This window comes from Rattus rattus, chromosome 16 (assembly GCF_011064425.1).
Source record: "Rattus rattus isolate New Zealand chromosome 16, Rrattus_CSIRO_v1, whole genome shotgun sequence".
NCBI lineage: Eukaryota > Metazoa > Chordata > Mammalia > Rodentia > Muridae > Rattus > Rattus rattus.
Genome location: NC_046169.1, coordinates 6,571,631 through 6,582,541, shown reverse-complemented (window position 1 = coordinate 6,582,541; position 10,911 = coordinate 6,571,631). Strand labels below are relative to the sequence as shown.

At 50.6% G+C, this 10,911-nt stretch overlaps 1 protein-coding gene across 1 annotated transcript; it reads left to right on the top strand.

Moving 5' to 3' along the window:
• Nucleotides 1-880: 880 nt before the first annotated feature.
• Pdx1 (pancreatic and duodenal homeobox 1) lies at nt 881-5,940 on the top strand. Its single transcript, XM_032887054.1, has 2 exons — nt 881-1,377; nt 5,072-5,940. Exons 1-2 carry the CDS (start codon nt 972-974, stop codon nt 5,515-5,517), a joined length of 852 nt encoding a protein of 283 aa, XP_032742945.1. The 5' UTR covers nt 881-971; the 3' UTR covers nt 5,518-5,940.
• The last annotated feature ends 4,971 nt before the right edge of the window (nt 5,941-10,911 follow it).

Sequence of the window (10,911 nt, the reverse complement as noted above, 5' to 3'; positions counted from 1 at the left end):
TTCAGCACATTTGGGAAACTCCGTTCTGAGTTAATGGAACAGGTTCCAGTCCCTAAAATTAAATTTAATAACAATAGCCTCTAACTTAAAAATTTTAAGCCACTGTGGTTTTTTTTTTCTACAGTCAACAGTCGGAAATATAGGGAAACGCAAATACAGATACAAATAAAACGAAATAAGGAGATAGTTTGAGCAATAAAACAAAAAAGACACAACAGCTTCAGGCTCACGGAGCTGGGTTTTGCAAGCATTTCTCAAAAACTGTATTCTTCAACAGTTGCACCCCCTAATGCTTTGCAAATTTTATTATTGAGCTGATATTTACATGCATTATGAAAAGACAAAAAAAATTAAACGTCAGGCGTGATGCCTTACACCTGCAACCCCAGAACTGGGCAGGAGGAGGACGAAGGTTTGCGAGGGAGTTTGAAGCCAGCCTGGACTATATCTTGATTTGCAGGCTAGCCAGGGCTACAAAAATTAGACCCCTGCCCCGGTCTTTAAAAAACAAAAACAAAACAAAACAAACAAAAAAAAACACAGGAAGCGGGGGGGGGAGAGGAGATGTAAACTTTTTTTTTTTTTTAAGTTCACTGGGAGCGGTTTTGTAACGGAGTAAAGGTTCTGATATTTTTGCGCTCCCCGGTTTGGAGAGCTCCGCAGCAGCCGACAGGAGGGATCAGCCGACTGAGAGAGAAAATTGCTGGTGTTCGCGGGGCCTCGGCCTCCTTCTTAAGGCAGTGGGCCAGGCCAATGGTGGCCCCAGGCTGAACCACGTGGGGTGTCTCAGAGCCTATGGCACCGCGACCGGCTTGTCTGTCCCTCGCCAGCCTGTGGTTCCCCGGGAGAGCAGTGGAGAACTGTCAAAGCGATCTGGGGTGGCGCTGAGAGTCCGTGAGCTGCCCAGCGCCTAAGGCCTGGCTTGTAGCTCCCTACCCCGGGCTGCCGGCCCCGAAGTGCCGGCTGCCACCATGAATAGTGAGGAGCAGTACTACGCGGCCACACAGCTCTACAAGGACCCGTGCGCATTCCAGAGGGGCCCGGTGCCAGAGTTCAGTGCTAACCCCCCTGCGTGCCTGTACATGGGCCGCCAGCCCCCACCTCCGCCGCCACCCCAGTTTGCAGGCTCGCTGGGAACGCTGGAACAGGGAAGTCCCCCGGACATCTCCCCATACGAAGTGCCCCCGCTCGCCGATGACCCGGCTGGCGCGCACCTCCACCACCACCTCCCAGCTCAGCTCGGGCTCGCCCATCCACCTCCCGGACCTTTCCCGAATGGAACCGAGACTGGGGTCCTGGAAGAGCCCAGCCGCGTTCATCTCCCTTTCCCGTGGATGAAATCCACCAAAGCTCACGCGTGGAAAAGCCAGTGGGCAGGTAAGCCTGGCTCTTTCTCCCTTTCTCTTCCCGTAGTCTGGACTTGGCTGCTACGATCTTTAAGCGCTCCCCCAGGCCTTTTCCCCAAGTTCCTCTGCTCTCCGCAGGGATAACGCAGGCTTAGAACAAACTCTAAGGAAACCAGCAAATCCACTCATCTCGGCAGCCTCTTCTCCACTCAGCACGCCTCCCTCCTTGCGCGTGTCTTGAGCCTTTCTTACCCTGGGAGCCGGCTCCCACGCTGGAGAAAGAAGAAGCCTCGCCGGGTTCAGAACTCCCGAACTCTCTGGATCCAAAAACTGCAGCGAGGAACCTGGACTCCGGGGCACCGAGGGCCCCCGAGCAAGTTAAGCAAGATGTCTCTGACCTAGGCTGGATCCCTTCCGGAACCCCAGGCCCCTTCACTTCCCGGCCCTGTCCTAATGGCTTTACTAAAGAAACCGGGAAAGGGCGGGGGGCGCTCCTAGGGGCATCGAGCAGGAGAAAAGCCGGAAGGGAAAGAAAAATTGCGCCCATCTAGGCCTGCGAAAGGTAGGGTGCCGAGGTCCTGGAGAAGGAGAAAGAGTGGGGGGTGAACATGGAGAGTCTGTCTCGCCGTGAGGTGCTCACCGGAAAGCTAAAAGGCAGGTGGCTCACTCTCTCGGCAGTCTGGCAGCTGGCAGAGGACTCTAGGGTGCCAATTCTTTTTGAACCAACCAAAAATGTTTGAAGGGTCCTCTCAAGCTGTGTCCCAGGAAGCAAATATGCAAAAGAAGGGACCTCCTTCTTACTGTCCGGCCCAAAGAAGCGAGACCCCCTGGGTTTCCTTAGCCCTAGGCGCTTGCTTTGCGATAAGTCCTTCCTTCCAGTCCAGGCGAAGCAGACCAAGCCCCAGGTCCCTTCCCCGCCGGATGCTGGCAGCCAATTCTTGTGGGGCCCGTGCCCGCCGCTGCACAATGTTATCTCTTCCGGTCTGCAACCACTTCTGGTCACACCTGGACTGCAAATCGCTGCTTTTTCTTTTGCCTTCCGACCCACTGTCGGGAACCAAGGGTTAAGAAGCTGGTGTTGCCATCCCTTGATAATTCTCAACGTCGATCCTCCGGCGCCGGGTCTGACACTACCCCTGGAGCAGTCAAGCAAAGCTCCAAGAGGGTATGGGGTTAGCCAGGCTCGTCAAGATCCGGGGTGGTAGGGGTCGGATCCTATAGCTAATTCATTTTCTCACAGAGGCAAAAATCCTGACTTAAAACGGCCCAAACTCTTGGTGGGAGCTCCCACCTCTGACCAAGTCCCAGCAGATGACACAGGTAGACCACTGCAGAGAGAGGCCTCTCAAGGCCAAAACCAAAGGGCGCTGAGACCCGACTATTGGGCTGCCCGAAGATAGACCTCCACTTATAGGGGCTCTTGGTCCCTTGTTTCTTGCCAAGGATTACTTCTTTCGGGGCTCCGTTCCATTCTTTCTGGCTATCTGCTCCTGCTCTGGGCTAGGGCGGAAAGAAGCCAGAGAGTAAAATCTGAGGAGAAGCGGAAAGCTTTTGCTGTATTTGGGGAACGCTTTGGAGACATTTTCTGACTGAGATCCGGGTACCAGAAGCCTTTGCGGGTCCTTTCCGATCCTCTGCAAGCGGGACTCTCGGCAGACTACCCCTCGTCTCCCGCTGGAAGCCTGCGAGGAGCACCAGCCCGCCTCCACTTCCGAAGGAGCTGTAAGGTTTAGCGAACCCACCTGCATGCGCTTAGTGGGTTCACAACCCCCGAAAGTGCTTAATCACCAAAGGGCTTACAGTAGGACTGGGACTGCTAATGGCAGTAACCGCTTGTAAATCATTGGACCTAAAAGAACTTCATAATTCCCACTGGCGAGTTCTACTGAGTCCCAGGAAAGGGTCAGATCGGGAGACTCTGAATACGTCACCAGCGGAGTCCAACTTTAACTTCCACCCCCGGCTTCCCCTAGCTGACCGCAGGTCCCTATAGTTGTTCTCCAGGACTTGACAAAGTAGACAGCTGAGAATGGTAGTCCGGAGAACCCGCCATTGGTGTCATTTTAAAATAGTTCTTTAAGGAGAAGTATCTTTCCTTGCCTAGGCCAGGAAAGCCCTGTGTGGTTTGGAGGTGTTCCTGGGGACAAGAACTGCCTTTCCAAAGAGTGGTCTAGGGTCCTCAAGCTCAGGTTCTAGTGCCTCCTCATGACCTGGGGGAAGATCAGGGAGCAGACTCCATCCTGGGAATTAATCCCTTGCCCTCAAGACACTCATTCACCCTTCAGCTCTTTGAAAAGTGTCTCTCTCCTCTGTCCTGAATCAAGTCTGCTCCAGGCTTTTCCACTGAGCTTTCTGGAGAGCCCTCAAAGCAGCATCCACAGTCCATTGCAGTAGTGCTCTGCAGAGATGAGAGGACCTGGACTGGGAAATACTGATTTGTGTCACTGATTCCCTGGTGACTTGGGTCTGTTGCTTGCTTTAGATGCGGGGTTTGGAGCAGGCGAGGACAAGCCCTTTGGTGACCCATCCCTTCTCAGAGTAGCTCTCGGTTCAGGTTGGATCTGGCCTCAGCAACATTTGTGGTCTTCTCCTGCCAAGTATGGCCTTTCCCGAAAACAGTATTTCTTCTCCTCAGAGGAGGAGGGCTAACTGAAATTACAGTATCAATTAACGCTCGGTTGTGACTAATTATAACTATATTAAAATAATATTCAGGCCCAGGGAGATGACAGTTTGAAACAAGCAAACAAATGAACCAAAACAAAAACAATGTTCCATGGGTTGAATTTCAAGTCTTAGGACCTTAATTCAATCCACAGAACCTAAGATAAAAGGAGAGAACCAACTCCCTAAAGTTGTTCTCCCACCTCCACATACACCACGCACACTGCCTCGCTCTCACAAGCATATTTTACACACAATAATAATACATATTTAAAGCAATAAAATGGTATATGTTAAAAGATATAACAAAATAGGCTCATAACTTAAATATGGGCATATTTAACTTAAATAAACAAAATATGGCCACCATAATTCTTCAAAATCTATTAGTGAGCTATTAAGTTCATTTAAATTTATTTTTTGAGACTTGTTGCTGTTGCTGACCTGAAACTAGCTAGCAGACCAAGTTCACCTCCGACTGCCTCCCCCTGCCTCTGCCTCCTGAGCACTAGAATTAAAGACCTCGCCACGGATAAAATAAGTTAACATGTCGAGTTTAGCATTGTTTTAATAAAGAGGAAACTTGGCATTATATATAGTAAAAGTTTAGTCTAGAAATATTTCTCGGATATATATATGGATATATATATGGAGATATATGGATATATATATACATACATATATATATTTCATCCCTATGAGGACAAGAACTGAACTGGGTCAATGTCAGAACGTTTGTTTAAAATCCTGCATTTAAGGCATATCCTTAGTAGAATGAAGTCAATCAACTTTCTATTATTTTCATTTTAGCCATCTTAACATCAGTTAATTTTGAAACCATGGGTTGTTAGATCCAAGCGTGATATCGTGATATCGGGGTGAAAACCCGCACAGCTATGACTAGAGAGAAAGGGTTCAACCACAGTGGGTCTCTGAAGCATGGGGCTGCAGCTGGACTAAACAGTTGCGATCAGTAGGAGGGCTGTTCTTGGCCTGGAAACAAACTATTTGAGCTTCATGGGGTCCAGGGGGACCTCACTAACCGACGGTGTTGCCCACAGGAGGTGCATACGCAGCAGAACCGGAGGAGAATAAGAGGACCCGGACAGCCTACACTCGGGCCCAGCTCCTGGAGCTGGAGAAGGAATTCTTATTTAACAAATACATCTCCCGGCCTCGCCGGGTGGAGCTGGCAGTGATGCTCAACTTGACTGAGAGACACATCAAAATCTGGTTCCAAAACCGTCGCATGAAGTGGAAGAAAGAGGAAGATAAGAAACGTAGTAGCGGGACAACGAGCGGGGGCGGTGGGGGCGAAGAGCCCGAGCAGGATTGTGCCGTAACCTCGGGCGAGGAGCTGCTGGCATTGCCACCGCCACCACCTCCCGGAGGTGCTGTGCCCTCAGGCGTCCCTGCTGCTGCCCGGGAGGGCCGACTGCCTTCGGGCCTTAGTGCGTCCCCACAGCCCTCCAGCATCGCGCCACTGCGACCGCAGGAACCCCGGTGAGGACCGCAGGCTGAGGGTGAGCGGGTCTGGGACCCGGAGTGCGGACATGGGCATGGGCGCGGGCAGCTGGATAAGGGAGGGGATCATGAGGCTTAACCTAAACGCCACACAAGGAGAACATTCTTGGGGGCACAAGAGCCAGTTGGGTATAGCCAGCGAGATGTTGGCAGATCTCTGAAATAAAAGACCCGAGCTTCTGAAAACTTAGAGGCTGCCTCTGGTGCCATGTGAACCGCCAGGTCTGCCTCTGGGACTCTTTCCTGGGACCAATTTAGAGAATCAGGCTCCCAACTGAGGACAATGAAAAGGTTACAAACTTGAGCGGTCCCATAACGTCCACCAGGCGAGCTGGACCGGGTGCCTGTGACTGATCGGCCGAGCAATCTAAGGTTGAGAATAAACGGAGCTGCTTGAGGTTTCAAAGCGAGTGCTTCTTCCGATCCTCCTCCTCTTCTCCTTCCCTCAACTTTTCCTTCGTTCCCCCTCTTTAGCTAAATATTTCAGTGTCCATCCTTCAACCTATACCATTTCCTTTGAAAATCAGAAATTCTTCACACCCGGACCTCCTTAAGCTCCCAATGGGACTTCCAGGGTCCTCAGGGACAAAGGTGCATAAGGACAATTTGAAGTTTCTGTTTAGAGCGCGAATATCTTCCCGGAAGGAAGCCAGGTGCCCTGGGACACCTTGGAAAACTATCCACAAAGCCCGGATGTGACTTCCACGTAGTGAATAGAAGATGGGAGGGAGGGGCAAGTTTTCACTTAAAGCTTGTCAGCCAATTGCTCATTTCAAGTCTGAGCCTGGCTTGTAGGCTGTTTGTGGGAAATGCTTAATAAACACAAAAGCAAGAGGGGGACTGAAGGCAACCTGGTTCTATTTCAAACCTTCCTAAAGGGTGGCAATATTTCCATTTCATTTAAAAAAAAATCCCCCCACCCCAGCAGAAGACCGTACCCAGGGCCTTGAGCTTGCTAGGCAAGCGCTCTACCACTGAGCTAAATCCCCAATCCCTCATTTTAAATTTTTAACTAGTGTTTTTCGATTAAAAAATTCTTCTTCTTCAACGGCTGTAGTGGTGCACATCTTTAGTCACAGCACTTGGGAGGCAGAGGCAGGCAAATCTCTGGGTTTGAGGCTAGCCTGGTGGTACAGAGCGAGTTCCCAATGGCTATACAGAAAAACAGTCTTGAAACCCACAGCTTTTCTTAAGACAGGGTTTTGTTTCCGTTTTGGCTTGGTTTGGTTTGGTTTGGTTATTTGGAGTGAAAAAACCAAGGCCAGCAGTACCTTGTACTAACCACAAAGTTGGGTTGTTTTAGTTGGGCTTCAAACTTCTTTCCCACCCTCTGTTCCGAAGGCAATTCCCAAATAACTTTGGCCCAGCCCCATCTGAGATGAGAGAGAGAGAGAGAGAGAGAGAGAGAGAGAGAGAGAGAGAGAGAGAGAGAGAGACTAGGCAGCTAGGCAGTTTGCTTACTTATTCAGTTTAATAATTTGTTCTGTTTCTTAGCACCACAACCCAGTAGAAAGAAACTCTCTTGATCAGAAAGGTGATGTGTTTTTTCTTCTCTTCAGTGTGAATATGTCCTTTCGGGATGCAGCACGCAGCTTGGGCTCCGGAGTGAGACAAATCTACACTGGAGATGTCAAAAAAGATTCAAGGTCTTCTCCCACTTTAATATAGTGGCAAAACTTGTGCTTCCTCCTAGGGTTGCTGCAGGATTTAAATTAAAGATACAAACCCGTTTAATTTAATATCTAGAAAAGAGTTCTAGCCATATTATTAGCTCGTCGCCATTTTCCTGAGTAACTAGCCTCTTCCAGTCTTCACGGGTCCCTGAAGGGTCTCTCCTTTGGCAAACCCCTGTACAGTTGAAGCGATTTTCCGGTACCCATTGGTCTTAACTAAGCAATTCCTAGTTTTACCAAACTCCCTTGTTGCCCACAGCAACCCCCATCTCCCCCCTCCCTTCTCAGGATGTTTGGTTGGATTGGTGGAGAGGCTGATGGGTCCTTTTGCTTCTATGTAACGTTTGGGTTCCAGAGTAAAGAAATCTGTTCTGGAGACTGGCATCTCAATCTTCCTCTGATTGGTAGGACCTCTGGGATGTGCCCAGGAAGAAAGGCAGCAAGAGGCTGGCAGGAGCTGGGAATCTGGGGCACCCTTAGACTGGTGGAGGCTAGCAGCGATCTCTATGAATCAGCTAAAGAGATCAGCCCGCCTTTCAACTTACTTGCACAGGAGGGTCGGAGTTTGGGGAAGCTGGGAGCATGGGCTTTGCTCAGAATAAGTTTCTAAAACCAGTCTGGTTACCCTGACCTTGTATGTCCCATGCCCTTTCCTACACATGACTTTGACTGAATTACCTAATTCTATCCTTCCATGTATCTGGGTCTCAACTCGAGGAAGGAGGAAGATGATGTCTCCCAAGGGCTTTGAAGGGGAGGCGACACGGGGAGGCGGTGTCTGATAGTTTCCAGTAGAAACCTCTCTTCCTGAGTGGGACTGCTGGCCAGACAGTCCTCAAGAAAGTGAGGGGCAAGCCACACCCGGCTTACCTGTAGGTTGCAGCAGACGTGGGGAGGACTTCATTGGGATGACGCGGGATGAGATTCAACCGCAGAAGTGAGAGCAGCGCCTACAGCTCCACTGCGGGACCGGGGAGGGGGGTACGGGGGGGTGTCTTCACCTGTGTAACCAGGAACTGGGGAGTGGCCCGGAGCTAACTAGCCTCAGGGCACACATTGAGACCCCCTGGGGGATGTGCAGGGTGAGCTAGAGACGCTGGGAACTCCAAGCTCAAGCCCTGTTAAAAAGCCCGGGTTTCCGAGCGCTGAGGCCTTAAGGATGGGGGTGGAGCACGAGTGGGGGACTAATCACCTTCCTTGGCAGGTCGGCTGGTCGGCTAGTCCGCTAGTCAGTCCGCTAGTCGGTTTGGTGTGCTCCTCGGTTTAGAATGCTCCATTCACTAAGGAGCTGCAATGACTTTGGAAAGTGTTAGGGTGGATGTGTGAGCACTGAGCGTGCCTACTGGCACCTCCACTCCCCCACTTCGTTTCCCCCGAATACGCCCAGGGCAGATTCCGTCCGCCCCACCATTCCTCTTGAATTCATCAAACGAGGGGCGTTCCCGGATACAGATGTGTGGATCAGCCCTGAACCAGTACTGGCTGTGGGGAAAAGAGGTGGAGAAAGCACCGGGGATTCCTCACCACACACCTTCACCACGAAGCCTCTGGAAAGGACAAGCAGACTCCTGTGGGTTTTCCCAAGTCCTGGGGGGTTCCCAGTCTAGAATGGAGGTGGCATAGAGATAAACAACACACACACACACACACACACACACAGAGAGAGAGAGAGAGAGAGAGAGAGAGAGAGAGAGAGAGAGAGAACACAAAGCCTTTGCTTTTCTTTGGCTACACCTCTTCCTGTGGCTTTGCTCCCAGCTGTTCCGATAGCTCACGTCGGACAGATCCACAGTACATAGCAAGCGCTCGGTTGGGTGGTGCTTGTAACACACGGCCTTCTGTAAGGCAGGGGCTGCCGCGGGAAAAACTCATCTGGCTCTTTTCCTAAGCTAGAATCCCTACTGTGGTGGCCCCAGTGAGGTTTCTAAACCCCCTCACTCTTAACACTCACTAACCCCAGGGAATAAGAGTTATCAGGCTCTCTCGGGGCCTCTTTTTGGAGAACAAGGGCAGCTTCAACTTCCCCGGTCATCTTTAGGTTCCTGACCTGATAAGGCCATCTCTCCACATCTCCCTCAGTAACAAAGTCCAGGGCTGGGGATTTAGCTTAGTGGTAGAGCGCTTCCTAGGGTTCCGTCCCCAGCTCAGGGGGGTGGGGGGTGGGGTGGGTGGAGGATGGGGGGGTTGGGGGTGGGGGATGGGAGGTGGGAGGTGGGGGTTGGGGTGGGGGGTGGGGGTGGCTGTCCAGTCACCGAAGTCTGAGTGAAATGTAAGCCTCGCTTGCTCGAGTAGGGAGCCTTCCTAATACACTTCCTTAAAGATATAAATATTATTTTACTGTCTGTCTATGGATGCCTTGCTTGCATGTACACATGTCCCATGTGTGCCTGTGGAGGCCGGAAGAGGATGTCAGGTTGTCAGCCATCATGTGAGTGCTGAAAATCAAAGCCAGGTCCCCTGGAAGAGTAGCCCACATCCTTAAGCACTGCCATCATCTCTCTAGCCCCTACCTCTTGCATTTCTACCATATACACCCTCCAGCAATCAACCTCTCTCTCTCTCTCTCTCTCTCTCTCTCTCTCTCTCTCTCTCTCTCTCTCTCTCAGATTGTGTCTCTCTGTGTATCTGTGTTTGGACGGTTGATGTCGAAGGGTGAGTCCAACTTTGTGTGTCTGGGTAATACCTGCATAACCCATACGATGTCTTTATGTTCATGCACTTACAATGTGTCAGGTAGGTTGCCATAGTGACAGTGGTCAGGTAGCACTAAATACCAGGGGTGCTTTCCTATACGCCTTTCCCCTTTCCCCTCCTTCCTTCCTTCCTTCCTTTTTTTTTTTAAAGGTTTATTTATTTATTATATATAAGTACACTGTCGCTGTCTTCAGACACACCAGAAGAGGGCATCAGATCTCATTACAGATGGTTGTGAGCCACCATGTGGTTGCTGGGATTTGAACTCAGGACCTCTGGAAGAGCAGTCAGTGCTCTTAACCGCTGAGCCGTCTCTCCAGCCCCCTTCCTTCCTTCTTACGCATGTATTTATTTACTTATATACTTATACACAGGGTCTTACTATGTGATCCCAGCCAGACTGGAATTCCATATGTAGACCAGGCTGACCTTGAACCAACAGATCTACCTTCCTTTGCTTGCCAAATAGTGGAATTAAAGGTGGACACTCTTCCTTCTGTCCTTCCTTCCTGCCTGCCCTCCCTTCCTGTTCTTTCTCTGTGTTGTAGCAAAGGCACTCACACTAGGCGAAGTTTCCCCCACTGAACATAGCCCCCAGTCCACTCTACATTCTTAACACACAGGACCTTGCTCTGGTGAATATTGTCTCGGTTCTTCATACTCTGAACAGTACTGGAGGCAGGAAACAATTGGTCTGTGTCATCTATCCCCTTCTCCCAAAGTTTCAGCCCTCTGCCACCGGAGTAGTTTTTAAATGTTTTCGAGAAAAACTGAGTTCACAGAAAAGACCAATCAGGCCTTGGCAGCTTCACATACAAGCGCTCTTAAAGATTAGATGACCTCGGGCAGAGGACAGCAGAGTCCTCCACTGAGATGGAATCAAACTGTACTCAAGCCCACCTCTGGCATGGGAAACTGAGGTAGGGCACCAGGGAGTAGAGTCATGTCTCTGTAAGAACTGGCTGGGAACATTCTGGAAATGTATCTCTGTGGATGGATTGGAAAGCAGA

Excerpts from the sequence above, each read along its gene's own strand:
- Pdx1 (XM_032887054.1), top strand. The coding sequence starts at position 972 with ATGAATAGTGAGGAGCAGTACTACGCGGCCACACAGCTCTACAAGGAC. Across the intron at positions 1,378-5,071 it reads GTGGAAAAGCCAGTGGGCAG|GAGGTGCATACGCAGCAGAA; the intron begins GTAAGCCTGGCT and ends TGTTGCCCACAG.